General features: G+C 41.5%; 1 protein-coding gene across 2 annotated transcripts in view; it reads left to right on the top strand.

Annotated features, from left to right (window-relative positions):
• LOC117488789 (neurocan core protein-like) overlaps positions 1-20,813 on the top strand; it is a 42,461-nt gene that overhangs the window by 9,158 nt on the left and 12,490 nt on the right. The window contains exons 2-12 of one of the 2 annotated variants that reach the window (XM_034137890.1): positions 1,600-1,679; positions 6,222-6,425; positions 7,457-7,639; positions 8,223-8,397; positions 9,121-9,248; positions 11,268-11,552; positions 11,978-12,121; positions 12,253-12,333; positions 12,427-12,584; positions 13,932-14,082; positions 17,977-18,942. In XM_034137890.1, coding sequence (XP_033993781.1) covers positions 1,607-1,679; positions 6,222-6,425; positions 7,457-7,639; positions 8,223-8,397; positions 9,121-9,248; positions 11,268-11,552; positions 11,978-12,121; positions 12,253-12,333; positions 12,427-12,584; positions 13,932-14,082; positions 17,977-18,942 — 2,548 coding nt within the window. In that variant the 5' untranslated portion in view covers positions 1,600-1,606. The remainder of the gene's footprint in view (positions 1-1,599; positions 1,680-6,221; positions 6,426-7,456; positions 7,640-8,222; positions 8,398-9,120; positions 9,249-11,267; positions 11,553-11,977; positions 12,122-12,252; positions 12,334-12,426; positions 12,585-13,931; positions 14,083-17,976; positions 18,943-20,813) is intronic. The other variant, XM_034137891.1, reaches the window with a different exon arrangement.

The following is a 20,813-nucleotide window of genomic DNA, read 5'->3' as shown; positions in this document are numbered from 1 at the left end:
CATATAAAGTGCAGGAAATATAAGGAACCAATCAGTTTTAAATGAATAAATTAGAGTTATTTGGATGCCTAACTCCCCTTAAGATTAGAGTTTAAAGTAAAGCTTGTTTTCCTTCAGCATACTCTCGTCGTCTTCTTCATTTCATACCAGTGCAGGGCTATAAAACTCTCGGGCGTCTTTCCATCCAGCTGAGAAGCTTCAGGCCCCGAGCCAAATCCTCTGGCAAAGTCAGCAGCTCATTTCTGAGGCGGTAGGATTTCCTCAATATGTTGTGCTATAGTATTGTACCAGAAGTGCCTTCTCACTGCAGCGGTGCCAAAACTGAATCCAGTCTTTTACTTTTGGAGTGGTTGTCATACGAGTCAATCATGTTTTGTTCTAAGACTCTGTGTGTGGTCTAACATCAAATCAGACTTCACAATGTCTGATAGCCAGTTAATAAGACCGGACCGTGCTGGATGGCAGCTGGAGCTCAAATGGAAATGGCTGTGTGAACAAAAGCCTCTGCTGAATGAAAAGCATTGAATACAAACCAGTGCCTCTAAGTGCCCTCACAGATGCAGTGTTGTTTATTTCTTATTACATTATAACACTAGCAAATAAAATGGATACAAGACATTATCCGCCCCTTTGTGGATGCTACTAAATCACTTCATTTGCCTGAGATAGAGATCCTGTGATCAAGGCCATGTCCTTGTACTTTATTTTATGAAAATGGCCACAGTGCAGTTACTCACAAAAGGAGATTAATCTAATAAATCATGATTACATTGGTTTATCCAAAAACATTGTGTAGGTCAGCAGTTGTTTTTGTGTCGGTAAGATTTCATGCTGCTTTGATACCTGTAGATGCCAGCTACTCCTCATCATGTGTTCCTCTAAGAGCGACATTTAGAGTGTGTGTGTGTGTGTGTGTGTGTGTGTGTGTGTGTGTGTGTGTGTGTGTGTGTGTGTTTAATTGGTGTAATTCATTTTGAAGAGGTTTTTGTAAACAAGAAACAGCTGTGCAAGCTTCTCTTTGTCTGTCACCTGTCATTGAAACATTCTCCATTTATATCGCACTTTTATATTTTGCTTCTCATTTAATGATTCGCACAAACCCACATGACAAACACCCAGATACTGGACCTGACTGTAGGTTTGATGAATTATAGACCAACATATTTAGTTATTTTTTATTTCATGTTCTTTTGCACGAAATTACAACCTATGCATGTTACAAAGTTCAATTTGTGAAGCAATTCATTTGTACTTCCTGTTTGTATGCAACAAACCTATTTAAGGTTGACCTCAAAGACAAAGCATGGTAATGATGAAGGTGGCAACACTGGACACCAATGAATGAACATATGAAATGCTTTATTATGATGACATGCATACATTTTGGAAGATGGAGACACTTTTATCTCAAATATTTGATATGTCGCTAAACAGAAAAAGATGAACACCATGAACTTTATTGTCTGGAAGTGTCTTGGAAGTCTTTGTTTTACACTCAGATATCTATATTTCAACCTCTGTTCACTGGCATTTCTGTGTTCCTTCATCATCCAGCTTCACTTCTCTCCTCTCTGTTTCCTCTCCTCTGTCCCTCTGCAGGTCCAGGATGGCTCTGAATCTGTGTGCAGCTGGGCGGCCCATCCTCTTTGCGCTAATGCTGTCGGTCTTTTTAGGAGAAGGTAAGTTATCTGTCTCCTACCGCCACTCATTGTTTCCATAAACTGCTGCATCTCCAGGAACTGCAGGAAATTAAGGAAAAATAGTAACAGGTGATGTCGGCACATAAGTGGGTTTTGTAAAAAAGAGATAGGGAAGAGAAGCAGCTGGAGCAGATTACAGAAAACATCAGCTCCCACATCCCATAGACATGAATACAGAAGACAGGTCTGCACTCATTTGATTGTTGAAAGAGAGAGCTGATATGCTGGGGGTATTTGCAGACATGCTCGGTGGGACTGAATTGGAACAAATCCAAACCCATTTCTGCAAGTTTCGTAGACCATCTGTTCCTTACAACTATGCATAAAATTCACAATTATGGAACAAAAAGATAAAACATCTCAGAGCCGCAGGTCTCTGGTGGGAACTATCGCAGGTTTGAGGTCCCACGTGCAGCCAGCTGACTGCCTGTGGTAAAGATAAGTTTCTCCTTATTACTTTTCCTGCTATTGTTATGCATGATGGGAGCTGGTCAGCCTGGGTTTTCATTAAGTGGATAAACTGCATACTCATTTCCAAAATTAAAACATTACTTTGCTTGACATTATGTTTTGACAGCGGAAAGTTACTGCTCCACATTCAATGGTGTGGATGTTGACTGCGAAACAGTACAGACTAGTAGACTGCATCATTGTGTTTCATGTTGTTTTAACACGAGTAAAAGTATATATATTATGAATCGTGACCGTTTTGAGTCAGTAATGTTCAAGTTCATCACAAAGTTGCCCTCAAGCAGTCAACAATGTCCCACGATATACTGAACTAGGACATCTGGATAACATCATTCACTCTAAGAGTTTTAATGATGGACAGCTGGCAAACAGGGTACCAGGTTAATGGTAAATACTGAACATCAATCATCTCTGCACCGTTCTGTTAATCACAGCATGTTCAGCCTGCTAACAAGAACACGTGGAGTTTAAAGCTGTTTGTTCCTGATTCAAATGTGTTTCGACTTTGGCTACCTTAGTTATGAAAAAGCTTGTTTTAAAGGTTGAAATGTGGAAGGTACTCCTAAAGTTATGGTATATTTACTCACCTTTTATAGAGCTGTAAACATAATTACAAGTGTGTACAACTATTGCACTTAAGAAATAAATATTATTTACAACAACAATTTAAACAACTAAGCAAACTGCCATGAAAAATTGTGAGATGCAATTAAAATCTTCCTGAAAAACCAAGTAGTTCAACCTTATTCATCTTATCAATGGTCAATTTCCTCTGTCAAAACCAATCATTCACACTCAGCATTTTAAATACATCCCACTGTATGATTTGTTGCCTTTATTTCCTTATTATATGTTTTATGCAACATTATTTTTGGCATGAAAGGATCAAACTCAGCACAGTCCCTTCAGTTTAATAAACATTGATATCGGCCTTGAAAGCCTCCTTGCAGGTTACAGCGTATGGACTCTGAAAGAGGCCTGACAGGAACAAGAGACGGCATCTGTTAATGATAGAGAGTGTCCTTTCATGTCACTAACAGCTCTCTCTTTGTCCCATCTGTCACCACCACCATGCTACAGGGCACACTTGTCATCCAAAGTCTCTCTTTTTCCTCCATCTTCATCTCCGGGTTGCTCTCTCTCCTCTCTCTGTGTTGTTCTGGCTCTCGTGCTCGTCCCTGGTATTTGTGATTCTGTGATTACATCTGATTTTGGGGGAAGGCAGCAGAGGCTCAGCACAGCGAGAAGCTCTCAGGGGGTTCAGCTTGTGAAAGCCGTCCAATCTAAATGCAGATGGAAATATCTTAAGGGGATTCATTTCCTCCATGTGCAAAGTGCCATACAAGGCTTTGTTTTTTCCTTACTCCTCCTTACGCTCATATTAGTTGCTACACATTGGTGCATTTGGCTAATGGTGACAATTTGAATGAAGAGGACAAGAAAAGAAAAGCCACAATCCTTAAGCAAATGTGCTTTAAGCTCATTAAAGCTTTGTCATTTTGTCGTCTGCCTTGTTGTTTTTCTGTTGCCTAGGAGGACTAATGTGCCTCACAGTCCATGTTACTCCTTGGATTTGTTAGCAAAAACGGCTCATTATTATTATTTGTATATAGTCAGATTAATTATATTTAAACCTAAATAAAAAAATTAAAAAAACAATAAACAAATTGAACTCAAAGTCCTCCTAATGTCTTTACAGATTTCATCCACATCTCACAATCTTCATTAGCAAGGACAGGGCTCAGTTGTCATGGTGATAGCTCAGTCAGCATTATGTCAATGTGCAATGAAAAAAGGAAATTAACTTTTATGATCAAAATAAGTATTGACTTTTTATGAAAACACAATTTTATTATTATTATGATTATTATGATTTTACCAACATGTCATAGCAACCAGCAGAGAGCAGAGGCCTGTACTACGAAGCCGGTTCAACATAACCTGGATATGTTTGAGTTACCCGGTTTACCCAATCCAAAACAAACGCGCTCTCGCTAAACTGTCCTACGACGCTGGTTATCAACTCGTTAACTCAAGCCAGCCGTGTCCTATCTAGTTAGGTGCGCGTTCACATGAAAGGGGTGGTATTTGGAGCATTCGACCAATCACAAACATGGACAAGCGTACTGACAGCGCAGCGTCATACTTCCTGAATGAAAAGTCAACTATAATTAGACAAATATGAAGAAGTTAAACTTTAAACATCCATGACTTAAACACTTTATCCAGGATAAAAGCCACATAGCTGCACCTGCAAGGTGAATACAGCTGGTAAAAGAAAAAGTGTTTGAATGCGTACATTAACAGGTTTATGAAATCACTGCCCCGTCCAAGACACGAGTGGATCTGACTTTAATTACATTTGACTCGAGTGTTTCGTCAACTTAATGTGTTGCTTAAAATAATACTTCTGCATACAGTATGTGACACTGTGAGTGTTGCACGGCCAGATACGGCTCAAGAAGCTGACTCAGATAAGGAAATATATGATACATTATGATGTGATATGATATGAATGATAATGGAACACATCGCCGTCTGCACTCACAGTGCCGCGGACTGTACTTAATGTTACTCTGATCCGGTTACTTATGTCGTGGCAGATATTTAAGTAAGCTTTCTTAACGCTAATGTTATAATAGTCAGATTGCTCTGAAGATGGGAGGGGATATTCTATTAATTTTCACGTTCACACAGTCAGTTGATTTTTGCCGGCCGTCTTTCCTGCAACGGCAGTTTTTCTGTATTTCCTCTATCCTGTAATATGACTTGATCGCTTTAAACTCTGCACACGGAGCTCTGATTGGTCAGCAGGCGGTGCTTTCACTGAGTTGATCTCTTATCCTGGAACCTAAGCTGCTCCGGACCAGGCTAGCCGTTCAGCATAAGTTACCATGGAGATCTAGCCCGCTAAGAAGTGAACCAGCGTCGTAGGACCAGAAACCCAGAGTTTTCCCTGAAGTTAGCTTGCTACCTGTACGGCTTCGTCGTACAGGCCTCTGATATCAATCTGCAGACCGGTGAACCTGTCTCTCACAGTGACAGTGGCTCAAGTTAGGCCTATCTTCACATGAAATAAGTGTAAATCAAATGGTTTGACTGACAGTTTGAATCATTTATGAAAACTTAGGTTAGACATAAAAATAAATAATTAAAGAGGACGATGTTTTGCTCATTACCAGGTTCATAATTGTATTTAGTGCCTCTACTGTGACCTGTTTACATGCTTTAATGTTCAAAAAGTGCTCTATTTTTCTCATACTGCCTGTGCTGCAGCACCTCTTTTCACCCTCTGTCTGAGACCAGAGCCCAGTCTGCTCTGATTGGTTAGCTGGCTGGCTCTGTCGTGATTGGTCAGCCCCTTAGAGATGTCCGGCCCCTTAGCCTATACATACAACGTGTTGGAGCGCTAGCCAATAGAAGCACGAGTGTCACTATGTTATAGAAGTAAACAAAAGAGTCCAGGAGGCGTTTCAGGCAGGGGGGCAGAGTGTGTGGGAAACTCCTTCTAGAGGGAACTTTGGGGATTTTAGCCTTTGCAGACCATTTACATATACAATAACCTATATGACACATCAGGGAAGGGAAACCCCAGAAAAGCATAATCAGGCCTCTTTAAGTTGGAGCCTGTGAGCCGCTGTGATTACTTATGTGTGATTTTTTACACACATGTTCTACTCTTGTCTGTGTATACATGTATATAATTATGTGTGGGATTCTTATAATGGGTCAGTGTTATGTTTCTTGGCTGGTACAATAGAAGCAGTTCCTCGTGTGGAAACATGAGTGTGAACTTGCTAATGAATCCCTGAGGTCTTGTTACTGTAGCAGACTTAGAGGTTACAGCACAGCTCATATATGCATATACATCTGAGTGAAGAATACTGTGAGACATTTCCTCTTTAATCAAACACCAGCCTTGTTCATGTCTGTCAGACAGTAGACGCATGCAATTAAACGTCCATTATGTTCTTCCCTTGTAAGCAAAGTGACCCCCAACACATTTAATTAGATCATCTAATTGTCTCTGGTGTCTTGTTCGTCCTCTAGGTGCAGCCTCCTCCATAGTTAACATGCGTAGGATCACACATCCTACAGTCCAACAAACGCTGGCAGGCAAAGCCGTCCTCCCCTGTGTCTTCACCCTCCAGACCAGCCCCTCCCCCCAGCCCCCCCACGTCCTGTGGACCCGCATCAGAGGACCAGCCGAGGGACAGGGGGCTCCTCATGAGCAGACTGTGCTTTCTGCTAAAGGTAAAAGTAGGACACGATGATCTGGGTCAGCTGTTGATTGAGACCTACATTACTTTACTCAGTCAGATAACATCTCAAGTGCTTAGAGAGTAAACCTGAAAGGTGCGCTAATCGATGTTTTTATATTAAAAGTGGATCAAACTATGTGTGTGTGTTAACACAATCGTCTCCACTGATCTGCAGCTCTCCTCAGCTGGAAGAATGTAATGAATAAATTCAAACCTCATGAGTTAAATAACAAGCTTACAATAGTAGCTCCTGGTATTAAAAGGACATAAATCCTAATAGTAACTTGTAAATGCTTAAAAAAACCCTTGAGTGAAATTATTTAAGCAAAGTCAAAGCATGGCACCGATGGGATTTACCCCCCTTTAAAGTGTTGGTGCCTTTTACTAATTTGTTTCAGGTCCCGAAACTATCCTGGTTGCCCATTCACCAGGTTTTTAAATGCAGCATGCAGTGAAAATAATCAAAAGTAACAGGTGGACGTAGGAGTTAGGCTGCAGATCATTACTTTGAACTAAACATCTCAAATTAAATAAAAATACTGATTATATTTGAACGTCTCTGAAAAGATTACATTTAAATTTCCTTTTCTATTTTTATAATGTGAAATGTTAAAGACTAAACAAGCAACAATTTATTCTAAAGTTAGAAATGAAACCATTATTTAACTCTTAAAACCCGAGAACATTTGCTTTGTCAGTATTGTGTTGATTTAATTGAATCACGTTGAATTAGTAAATGAATCCTGAATGGTCTGCAGAAGACTGAGAGTCACGTTGTTAGCTGATCCCCGTCCACTACCCAGTGGGAAAAGTAAAGACACAAAACACAAATACAAAGGTATTTCGTGGGAAATAACCTAAACTGTGTTTGGCAGAAAAGTGTGTGTTGACATAGGACCGAGCCATTGAGAAGACATGTTAATATGTATCTTAGACCCTTTATAAGTTTATGTTTTATCTCTAAAAATCTGCAAGATGCCAATGGACACTCATACTGAAGAACCCTGTCTCTCTGTGCCAAAGGTGATGTAATAAAGGTGAATAAGGCTTTCAGTGGCCGCGTCATGCTGCCAGGATACGCTGCCAATGCTCTGAATGCTACCATGGAGATCTCCAGTCTCCGCACCAACGACTCAGGCACTTACCACTGTCAGGTTGTCATGGGCAACGACTATGAGAGAGACACTGTGCCCCTGGTGGTATCCGGTAAGTGCAGCAACCACTGACGGGAGACTTTACTGTGAGAAAAGTTTAGTGCCTAACGGACATACTGTATTAAAGAATACAAAACTTCTAACGGACCAAGCAGCATCCACACACAAATACTTTACAATTCTTAATTGATTTTTCTCATTTATTGCAATCCAGGCTTGTTGTGATAGTGTAAAATAGATAATGGCAGCTGGAAAACAAGAGCACTGCCAACCCTTTTCAGTGTTTGTATTTAATTAAACATTAATAACATTGATTCACTATATCAGTATCGTAATGACTGACTTCATTAATGCAGCATACTGCTCCGTGTGTTTGTGGTGTTCCTGCTATCTAGTTTTCCACTTGAGCAATTGTGTAATTATTTTAATTAAAGAGTTTGGAGTGAATACCCATGATAATTGTTCGGTGTGCCCATCTGTGAAATGTAAGCTTAAAGTCACCCACTTTTAGATTGATCTGTTTGGGGCCAGAATGACTTGTTTGTTGATTACATCCCACTGATTTATTCCCATTAAACCCGGCTGTATGTCTCAGATAAACACCTCCCCACCTGTCCCTGTGTCTCCTCGTGTAGGCGTGGTGTTTCACTATCAGGCTCCCAGCTCCAGATACGCCCTCTCGTTCACCGACGCCCAGCGGGCCTGCCAGGAGAACTCGGCTCAGATGGCCACACCTGCCCAGCTGTGGGCGGCGTACTATGACGGCTTCGCCAGCTGTTCGGCGGGATGGTTGGATGATCAGACTGTCCGGTGAGGAGGCGTTCAATAACTTCCTGTTGATCCTCACATACTTAGTGTTGCTCACTAGTTGCATTGTGTGAAGCAATTTTATTAATTATTAGTAAATCTGCTGATCATTTTCTCAATATCTTCATCAGTCCAGGCTTTTTTATGTTTAAATGGATCGTTTTACTTGACCCCCAGTCCTAACCCCAATTATAAATGATTTGCAGTCATAGAAAAACAAGAAAGCATATTCATATTCACCGTTTTGAAGACTGAAATTGGACTGGATTATTAGGCATTTTTGCTTAAAGGAATAATTCAACTTGTGGGGAAATGTATAAAACCATTTGTGTCTGGGACTACATTTAGGCACTGGATCTGATTGGTCAAGTAAAACCTTACGATTGTTTTGTGTACAGTTCGTTTCCACTTGTATCTTACTATCTGCAGTCTTAATTAGTATTCAGTTTTCTAATTTCATCTGCTTCAGATTCATGTTTTTCCTTTTACCAACATTGTTCCGTTGCTGCTAATTATATTTTAATGTATTTTAATGTATTTTACTCTCTTGCCCTTTAAAAGAGATTGCAAATAAGAATGTTTTTCTAACTGACATTTAGAGTCTTAATGAAGATATACACTTTGATATGTGAGCTAAGACGTTGTTGGTACCGAGTTAAAAAGACTGTATGATTAGTAAAACGAGGTTCATTCACAGTTTTGACTCCCACATGTTCGTCTCCACAGCTATTCTGTCCAGCTGCCAGAGCTTGGTTGCTATGGACACAAGGAGTACTCTGCTGGAGTGAGGAATTATGGGAAGAGGGACCCGAAAGAGCTTTTTGATGTTTACTGTTTTGCAAAAGAACTGGATGGTACAAACACAAACACAAACACACACACACACACACACACACACACACACACACACACACACACACACACACACACACACACACACACACACACACACACACACACACACCACACACACACACACACACACACACACACACACACACACACACACACACCGCTCTTTTAGAGGAACACATGATAAGGAGTAGCTGGCATCTACAGGTATCAAAGCAGCATGAAATCTTACCGACACAAAAACAACTGCTGACCTACACAATGTTTTTGGATAAACCAATGTAATCATGATTTATTAGATTCATCTCCTTTTGTGAGTAACTGCACTGTGGCCATTTTCATAAAATAAAGTACAAGGACATGGCCTTGATCACAGGATCTCTATCTCAGGCAAATGAAGTGATTTAGTAGCATCCACAAAGGGGCGGATAATGTCTTGTATCCATTTTATTTGCTAGTGTTATAATGTAATAAGAAATAAACAATACTGCATCTGTGAGGGCACTTAGAGGCACTGGTTTGTATTCAATGCTTTTCATTCAGCAGAGGCTTTTGTTCACACAGCCATTTCCATTTGAGCTCCAGCTGCCATCCAGCACGGTCCGGTCTTATTAACTGGCTATCAGACATTGTGAAGACATCGCTGGGGTTAGTGCAGGGCTTTATAGGAGCTGCAACATTACAGTGGTGTGTGTGTGTGTCATGAATCAACATGGGACCCAATTTGGCCTGATTAAGGCCTCTGCAGTCTGTGAACAAGCACACACACTTACAACCACACACACACACACACACACACACACACACACACACACACACACACACACACACACACACACACACACACACACACACACACACACACACCACACACACACACACACACACACACACACACACACACACACACACACACACACACACACACACACACACACACACAAAAACGGTCACAGCTTTTGGCTTTTACACTGATGGTTGCATTTTGCTACAATATTACATGGCAATATTCTGTTTTTTCTATATATTTTTTAAATAATAATTAAATAAATCTAGTGAAACAACCAAAAAATATTTTTTAAACTTAATAAACATAAATAGTAAAACTAAACCTCTGTGCATTTTTATTTTAAAGGTCCCATGTCATGCTTTTCCGGTTATTACCCGTCCCCTTGTGTGTTATGAAGGTTTTTATGCATGTAAACGGTCTGCAAAATCACAAACCCTCAAAGTACACCCTGTAGCGAGTAAAACTCTAACACAGAAAAGACCTGTCTATGCTGCCCCAGAACGCCTCGTTGGAGATTTCTCTTTTTCTTCCTGGGTACAGTGACGTGGTCCAAATGGACCAATCCGTGGAGCCGTTACGTTACGTCCGCGGAGCCGTTACGTTAAGTCCGTGGATTGGTCCAAATGGGCCAATCCGCGGACTTCCTCACACACACACACTCAATCTTTTCTCAGCTGCAGCTCCGCCAATTTCTCCTCCCTGAGACGGCGGGACGCGGCGAGGCTGTGAGTCGGTATGTGAGCACACACACAAACTCCCAGCCAGGCTGCGGGTGTGTGTGTGTGTTCGGGCTGGGTTTCGCTGTGTCTCGCTGTCTCGCAGACGGCCAATGGGCTCATAGGGAGGGGGGGGCAGGAGCTCCAACAAGCCGTTTAGGACAGAGAGTGAATACACATACTATACAGACATGCTGTATGAGAAACCAATGCGATTTTGGAAAATTGCACAATATAAATCTATTTTAGTATACCTCAACAATGGAATTATGATCAGTAGAAATGGCCATGACATGGGACCTTTAAAGATTTACATCTTCAATAGCAACCAATGGGCTTTGGGATGTTTGCCTCATACAGGCTAGGGAAAAACATTATTGGTTTTGGCCTTTCCATGGGATTTGTTGAGAAAAAGTAGAATACAATAGCCTAAGCTTTTAAGTAATTCAATAGATTTCGAAGCCTGTGCAGAACCCAGGTGTTTCACTGCAAGTTCCCTTGTCTCCGTCTTCCAGGTGAAGTGTTCCACTCCTCGGTCCCAGGCAGGCTGTCCCTGTCCTCCGCCTCAGACCGCTGTGTGTCCCTGGGGGGACAGCTGGCCACCGTGGGGCAGCTCTATCTGGCGTGGAGGGCCGGCTTGGACAGCTGCGCCCCGGGCTGGCTGTCTGACGGCAGCGTGCGCTACCCTGTGACCTGGCGTCGCCCGGACTGTGGGGGGGGCCAGCTGGGGGTCCGCACCATCACACCCAACAGCACAACTGACAACACCACAGCGCTGTATGATGCTTACTGCTACAGAGGTAATGAATCAGACACTGAATCTGCACCTGCATAATATTCTTAATCATGGAAAAGGAGTTTAATTCAATCGTTACTGATGGATTTGAAAAGTTAGTAGCTGGCCAAAAGCAAATCTGTGGAAGAGTGCTGTTAATGTAGTTATTGTTCAATTACAATACATGTCACTGCCACTGGTGTAGCTATGGCAACAATGATTTTGGATCCACATTATCCATCCCACTGTCAAGTCTGTGAAGCTGCTGGATTGACAGCAGCAGTGGGAGAGCGAGAAACAAGAACAGGATGTGTTGAAGTTAAATATTTTCAGATGTGCGGTTTCTGTCTTGACTGCAAAATTAATACACAGCAAAGCTTTGAGACAAGCTGGTTCAAATCCTTCAGTGACAGCCATGTGAACAAGAAATCTCTTAAACTTGTTTCCCAGGTAAAATGAAGGATTCGGGCTCCATCTCTCAGATCTACACCTCCCTGTGGAAGCCCTGGAGCTACCTCAGAGACTCCAGTGATGCTGACTCTGCAGGGACCGGCAGCCCGGACGTGACTACACAGCAAACCACCACTGCCAGAGGTTTCACATCTGTCTAAAATATCAGTAGTAGCATAATGAAGCTGATTATTTACAGGATCAAACGTCAAATCAGTAAACATAAATACAGTAAGATTGATTTTTTTGCAAATGCATCCTTGCTGTGTCCTCAGATGGCAGCAGCGCTTCACCTTCAAACTGGACTGGATTGGTCGACCTTGAAGACGAGGCCTCGCTTCACAGCACTGATGCCTGTGGGGCTGATTTCTAATATAATAATTCATTATTTGTATTGATCACTTATACAGTTGGATCTGTTGTAACACCTCTTTCTGTTGTTTCTTCAGCCTCAGACCCCTGGTCTGCAGAGTCTTCAGGGTCCTTTGTAACGCTCCAGCTGATCCCAGGACAGATCCTCTCAGACTGGGGAGAGCCACTGGAGCCCGGACCCGACTCAGACCAGTTCCTCCGACCACCAGTCCACCCTACTGTGGCTGACAAGAAGGTTGGTTTGAGCTAAAGCTGCAATTATTACGATCAATCAATCGACAGGAAAATAATCACTAACTATTTTGATTACTGATTCATCCTTTAAGTACATTTAAGAAAAATGCTGTTTTCATGCTCTCAAAGTACGAAGATTACGTTCTTTTCTCAGTTTTATATCATATTTTTCTAAATATTTTTGGACATACAAAGACATTTTAAATCATCACATTGGACTTTAGTAATGTTTCATTTCTATTCCCAATTCATCGATTAGTCTAGAAAATAATCAGCAGATGAAGCGGTGATAAAAGTAATTCTTAGTTTTAGCCCTAGTCAAAGATTTTAACCTCCCCCGGGGGGCGGGGGCTCCCGCAACATCTTGCAAGAAACAGCATCTGAGGGCTTCTTAACATTTAACAAACTATGAATGTGTCCTACCCACTTAACGGGAAGAAACTCAGCTACCTGTCGATATTAACAATTTTTACCGAAACAAAACACAAGTCTAACGCCGAGCCTCTGAATTAGCACTAAGCGAAAGAGCGCTAACGCACTAGCACATAACTCACGGTAGAAATATTGTATACTTCATCGGATCTGCACAAACTAGATATCGTTTGAAAGCTGAGATTCCACGGATTACAATGGTATAAGTATCATCACTCAATGCCCAAAACTCACGGCAGTGAAAGCCAGCAAGGACAACACACAACTTCACTTTACCTAGCCAAAACGGCAAATACTTCTTACCTTTGCTGTTTTCTGATCAAAAGTTGTGTTCAAGGGCATTAAAACACATATAAACGCTGCTGAAGGTTAATCCAATGTGTCTGTGTCACTTTGAAATGATTACTGATAATTCATCATAACATTTATGTCAATAACCGGAGTTTTCATAGCTGCTATGAGAGCTACGAGAGTGTATGAGAGCTTCCGGTTTTAAACCTCTAAAAAGGTCAAATCTCACTTGTTTTGCATCAATCTTGATACAGGGTACTTATTATATGTTATAGTTTGGATTCCTAAAGCTTTTAGTCTACTATCCCATCATTCAAGGGTGGTTTTCACTATAAGTAATGGGGGTTTTTGGGACAGAAACTATAATTTACATTTTTTGACTATGTTCAATCTGAATTTACTTTAAAAATGAAAACATCTATATTGATTCTGACTCTTCTACATCCAATTCACAGGTGTATCATTGCTTTGAGAAAAAAGATTATTAATATACCCCTTTTAGAAGTGAAGATATAGTCATTTGTTCTGGGCATGTCATTTTCGAGCCTGAAACCTGAAAAACAGGCTCAGGGCTTAAGCAGCATCACTGAGCCAGCTAAGTTTCTGTGCATCTACGTTATTTCAGGTGATCTCAAAGATCGTGAAGTCCATCTGGAAGCCTTGGAACTACCTGGCCGGGAGTGAAGATGAGGAAGGAACCCAAGCACCGAGCAAACAGACACAGGAAGAGGAGACAGCCCCGAAAAAGACAGAAGAGGAGTCAAAACCATCCAAACGTGAGTGGATTATGTTATATATATATATATACTTGTAATTGTATTGCAATTATTGCATTACAGTGAGGATTTTTGGGGTTTAGGATATCTTAAATGTCCAAAGGATAAAAGTGATTTTTTACAAGTATATGCTGTATGCGTATTCTACTTGCAAGTCAGAAGAGAATGTCAGATACAAAGCTAATAACCAAGGAAGAGCTTCAAAAAAATAGGAAATGTGTACACTTGAGTTATAAACCAGGAAGATTTGAAGTCAGTGAATGTTCATGAGCAGTATTCTGAACATATTGCTGTGGAGGCACTAATTGATTCAGGTCTGTGATGTGATCAGCTGGGCAACACAATATGATGATACAATAATTAAAGTACAAAGAAGCCTCATGAATGGAGTTAACTATAGAAACAAATAACTCATAAGGGGTAGAGTATAGAGGCCTTGTGGTGAGGAGAGCAGAGTTTGCTTCAACTTCTCCTGAAAGGACTTTAAGACTCTCTGCAGCTCAGGATGTGTAGAGCCGCTAACGAGCTGTGATTGACTCCAGGTGTGGCAGCTGACGAGCTCCAGCTGTGGTTTCACTCGCAAACATTTTTTTTGACTGTTTCTGTGACCTGTATTTAAATAATTACTTGACTTAAATTATATAGAGGCTCAAATGAAATCGTGTTTTTATTCTTTATGGCATTATGGAAGAATATGCCAACCTGTATGCCGTCTATACTGAACAAACTGAACTGTGACTTTATTTAAATGTATTATGGAAACAGATTTCACATAATTGTATAAGGTGGTTGAAAGCAATAGTATTACGTTTAAATAAAATATATGAGGTGCAACTTAATATTATTGCTTTCAACTAACCTAATACAGTTTTGTAAGATTTGTTTATATGATATATTTAATTAAAGTCAACATTTCAGTTTTTCAGTGTACTGAGCAGCAACAAATCTAGCGAACAGTACAGTTCGCTAGATTTGTACAGTAGCACACAAAAATGTATTAAATTATATTTGGGTTATACGTTTTTGTAGCATCATATAAATATGCTGTGTTTAATTTAAAAATGATCATATACTATTTGGGTTGCACATGATGAGAACATTTGGATAGGCCAACTAAGTAGATCATGTGTACGTAACATGCTGTGGGCCTATAGCATGTACGTCACTGTGTTTGTTGTGGAGTAGGCCACAACATTGTGTTTATAGCTGTCTTCAGAGGCCTAAGGCTATTCAGTATTACAGTATGTGGATTCACACTGTGTGGTTTATTGTTAGAGCTCAGTTACGATAACGTTTCTTTAGTAAATTGAACTGAAAACCAGGGCATCCATCTCACAGCCTCTGTAGCTGAAGAAGATAATCGATTTGATATCTCGTTTCAGTGTAACTGTAACTATAACAGTGAGAAACACAAACACTGCAGGCATTGACAAACTTTGTAGAGAGTAATGCCTTTATTGGCAGTTTAAAACCTTATTCCCTTATGATTATGTTATATATGTTAGGCCTAAATAGCCAAAGACCTTGTCTTGTTCTGCTTCCCATGAAGTTCAGCCTTCAGCTCTTAATTCGAGGCTCACAGAAAGAGACACTGATCATAAGGATGTGAATCTACAGACAAAAGTCCTCTAAAGCCCCTTCAACAAATACTGTTAAATCCTTGCACCGTGAATTGAATGATCAAGTTTCCTTCCAACAGGCAGAATTTAAGAAGTGAAATCCATCCCATCAGCCTGTACTCTTTCCTGTGTCTAAGTGGTTCAGCAGCTCTTCAGGGGGGTATACTACGAATCTAGTTCAACATATCCTGGATATGTTTTGAGTTATCCGGTTGACTTAATCCAAAACAAACCCGCTCTCGCTAAACTGTCCTACGACGCTGGTTATCAACTCGATCGCTCAAGCCAGCCGTGTCCTATCTAGTTAGGTGCACGTTCACATAAAATGGGTGGTATCTGGAGCATTCGACCAATCACAAACATGGAGAAGCGTTCTGACAGCGCAGCGTCATACTTCCTGAATGAAAAGTCAACTATAATATTAGTCAAATATGAAGAAGTTAAAGAAACCGGCTCGAGATACACTTTTTGTTATATTCCATGGAATGCTCTTAACATCCCGATAGCAATGAATATCTTAAGTGCTTTGACAAAAAATCCATAAAATAATTTCATCTGTGGAAGCCGTAGTACTGTAAAAAGCACGACCAATCATTTTAGCCGGCCCGGCTAAAATAACTGGATGGCCTACCTGCCTGTCAGCCTTCCATCTGTGCACAAACTTATCTCGTGCCCTCATTGGTCATGTGCGCGTTCGTGTGTGTTTGAGGAGGGGCTCTATAAGGAAGTGGCAGATTTTCTCCGGTTGTGTATTTTCAAATTCTAACGATCTCGAGCCGGTTTCTCAAATTTACCTACCCTACCTTTAAACTTTAAACATCCATGACTTAAACACTTTATCCAGGATAAAAGCCACATAGCTGCACCTGCAAGGTGAATACAGCTGGTAAAAGAAAAAGTGTTTGAATGCGTACATTAACAGGTTTATGATATGCCCAGTCTAAGACACGAGTGGATCTGACTTTAATTACATTTGACTCAAGTGTTTCGTCAACTTAATGTGTTGCTTAAAATAATACTTCTGCATACAGTATGTGACACTGTGAGTGTTGCGCGGCCAGATACGGCTCAAGAAGCTGACTCAGATAAGGAAATATATGATACATTATGATGTGATATCATGTGATATGAATGATAATGGGACACATCGACGTCTGCACTCACAGTGCCGCGGACTGTAGGCTACGTAATGTTACTTTGATCCGGTTACTTATGTTGTGGCAGATATTTAATTAAGCTTTCTTAATATAATAGTATAATAATAGTATAATAGTTATAGGCTAATAGTCAGATTGCTCTGAAGATGGGAGGTGATATTCTATTCATTTTCACGTTCACACAGTCGGTGATTTTGACCGGCCGTCTTTCCTGCAATTTCCTTTCTCCTGTCATATGAATTGATCGCTTTAAACTCCGCACACTGAGCTCTGATTGGTCAGCAGGCAGTGCTTTTATCCTGGAACCTATCCTGCTCCGGAGGCTAGCCGTTCAGAATAAGTTATCTAGCCCGCTAAGAAGTGAACCAGCGTCGTAGGACCGGAAATCCCTGAAGTTAGCTTGCTAAACGAAAATCCTGATTCGTAGTAGGCCTATAGGCCCCAGGTCTTTACAGGCTGGCTGTGGATGAAGCTTGGTGTTTGTTAAAACTGTTTTCCATCTTTGTTCATTACATTCTGAGGCTGTGGTGGTCTTTAGTTTCTGCTTCAGTGTGTTTTTTAAAGAGGCGTTGGTCCTTCATCCATCTCAGTTTTGTCCTCATTATTTATCTGCTGTAGTTAACGGTGGCTGTTTTAAACAAATGGTTGTTAATTTGCTGTAATTACAACTTTGATGCTGACATGAGCAGCATTCATGAGTCAGAAACAGGTAATTACAGTGGTTCTGATGTGTCATGAAGGCGGCGTGATATTGTTTTGAAAGCTTACTCATACATTCATAATGGTAGCACCTTCTGCTAATTGGCAAACAATTTAATCCTCACTTATCTCGCTCCCATTGTTTATTCATCCGTAAATACAGTGTTCTCTGGTTGCATTTATCCTTGTGATAATAATGTTTAACATACAGTAGTTTATTCGCAGTGTGCGCAGGTTTGCATGCTGATCATATTGAAGTGTAGACGGCTGCTGGTACACAAACAGCTGACGGGCAGCTCAGAAGTGTTTGTTTTGTCTCCCTTGGCAAAGCAGAGAGAATGCAGGAATACAGGATTTTTGCTTTGTTCATCCCCTGACTTCACTCTGTTTTTTCTTTTTTGTTTGTTCTGTGACCTCAGCAGGTTTGTTTTCTTGGGGAAGTTCATGGTTCAGCGATCCCTCGAGCAAAAACTCTACACCAGCCAGTGAAGAATCGCCCACTCGTCTGGCATCTACTTTGGACGCCTCCAGTAACTCTCAGACTACAGAGAGCAAAAAGAGAGGGGAGACTTCAGAGATGCTCACGTCCACCGCCTCCAGCTCTGCACCCAGAATCAACTCATCCAGCGGGGAAACCTGGCTCCGCGTTGAATCAGCGACCACAACCCAGCCGGGTGACAAGAGGGAGGAGACGGTGACCTCCAGAGGCAGCGGCAGAGGAGGCAGAGGAAGGGGGAAGAAGAACAGAGGGGAGGACAGGAGCAGAGGAGAGGAGAAGGGGAAAGGAGAAGAAGAAGGGAGTGGAGAGATCAGTGGCGTAGAAGCAAAAGGGGAGATACAAGTTTCACGCCGACCAGCGGATTCAGGCAAACCAAGAGAAAGATCCAGAGAAAGATCTAGAGAGAGGGGCCACAGGAAGGGACAGTCCACTACCACAGCAACTCCCACCACTACTGCTGGTCCTGAAACTGTTGATTTATCTACATCTTTATCCCCGTCCACCTCTCCATCAAGCTCAACAGATACAAGCCCATCATCATCACCCTCCTCCTCCCCATCCCCAACTTCCTCACCTCCAGCCAATTCCCAAACCCCATTCCTTTCCACCTCACCTTCATCCCCTCGTTCCGATTCCCCGTTTCAAACTGCCGGATCAGGAGACCCCGCTCCATCCACTCACTCAGACAGCCAGGACAGCTCTACGGTGGAGAAAGCCGTTGTGAACAGCTCTCTGGATTATCCTACATTACTGTCAGGACCCCACGACATGGAGGAGCCCGCCTGGTCTCACACTGTGGGGTCAGGGGCCCTGTTACCTGGCAACATGGAGGAGGAAAGTAACAGAGGCGGAGTCAACATCAGCAACATGACCCTCAGCCCCTCAGGTTAGTATTGTCTCTCTGTCCTCAGGTGATTTGGCATCCTATGGTGCGTCCATGAATCTGTATATTCATTGTAAATATTTGAAGCACATTTTTGATTTGATAACTTGGCTAACGTCTTATTTTTGTTGTTTTGACCATCTTTATATTGAGAATATTAACAATATGTGGACCCCACTGCTTTACTGTTAGGCCTGGAATTGCAGCTAAGCTAGCAGGCTGTTCTTATTCAATGATCGTCATTTTACCACCGAAAAGTAATACACTTTTATTTATATAAAACCCATGTAATCAATTGGTATGTAGTCCATGTAATTGTTACCAAGGACGTTGAGAGGTGCCTTTAAGGAATTCAGGTGAAGTAGAATGATAAGCATCGACACCTGCATACTGAGGAGTGCAAAATGGATCGACTGCTCAAAAAACACAGGACTCTTCCCAAGTGGGACGTTGTTTGTGGTCCAAGTCTAATGTGTACTTATTTGTTGTGTTATGATTCTGCACTCATTTAGATAAATGTGGTAGTTTTTCGTACCACCACAAACCTTTGTATAAGGATGCATTGAAGCTAGCTGTTGATGGTCAAAGTAACTCCAAATTAGAGGTTGACTGCTTCTTGAAGGGAACATTTGCCATTTTGGTTTGTTAGTAAAAAATGTTTTGCAGAGAATAAGATCACAGGATGGACCCCTGTCTTGTCTAACCATTAGATTTCAAAGCTAGTGCTAGTAGCTGGTTAGCTTAGCTGAGCACAAACACTGGAAATAGGGGGACACAGAATTAACTAATTGTATCTCAGAGCTGAGGCTCCCAGAAGTAACCACAGGTACAGTGGTGTAGCAATAACTTCTGCTGTTGAGTAATTCAACAGTCTTGATGTTTGATCGCCGGACTGTTTGTGTTCCTTCCTTGGACTCACTTGGTTGCAGATGAAATACATTGAAATGTACATCGTTATCATAAATGATAGGAATGAAGGCTGATGAAAATAAGACCCAAGTTGTAAATAAATATAAGTATCCTTTAAAATCGCATTTCATTTCCTCCCTGGACCTTGCCAATGGCATATTTATTCAAAATATCTCATTGTGTATTCCCTCGGCTGCACAGCTTTTATTTTCCAATGAAGGCAGAGACCATCTCCCTGCCACCGTTCACAATCTGTTGATTAAGTCTGCAGCTCAGTATATCTGAGTGAAGCTCCTGGCTGGCCACCTGGTTTACTTATTTTTCGCTTGATAATGAGAGCTCATACAGGGAACATCCTATCAGCCAGTGTTTGAAAGCCCTGAAGGCATCATGCTATCGCACATTCCTATGCTGATTTATTTTGCTCCCCCCTTTAAAAGCAGCTCATTTCTGCGGTATGAAAAAACAGCTGTAAACTGTATCGACAAGAAGCCGAGGGTAGCCATCTGCGCTCCTGGGGTACAGTATGAGGGCTGATTGATTGACTGACACCCTGGAGTCATGCAGGCAGAAGGCCATAAACACACAAACACACAGCTACATCTTTGCTACACAAACACAATAAGTGGATGGATGCGCTGGCAGGAGATTGGACCAGAGTAATGGCTTACATCTCCCTCGCTCTTTTTTTGCACACACTCGGCTTCAGTTCAGTCCCTTGTGGGATTCATGGTTCTTGTCAGTGTTTTCTCTCCTGACTGGATCAGGGAGCATTTCATCAGTCAGTTCAATCAATGCGAGAGGAGTGGAAACAAAAGAATGGCCTCAGGTTAGATTCAAGGACCTTTAATAGCAAAGCAAATTGTTCTCAAACAAACAGATGCAGACACTGCACGAATACACACAATGCTTTCAACTTCTCTTCCCTTGTCAGACCATATAAAAGAGATTTCTATCACTCAATC

Source organism: Trematomus bernacchii, unplaced genomic scaffold (genome assembly GCF_902827165.1).
Source record: "Trematomus bernacchii unplaced genomic scaffold, fTreBer1.1, whole genome shotgun sequence".
Classification (NCBI taxonomy): Eukaryota; Metazoa; Chordata; class Actinopteri; order Perciformes; family Nototheniidae; genus Trematomus; species Trematomus bernacchii.
Note: the sequence above shows the minus strand (reverse complement) of the source record. Positions and strands in the feature narration are given on the sequence as shown.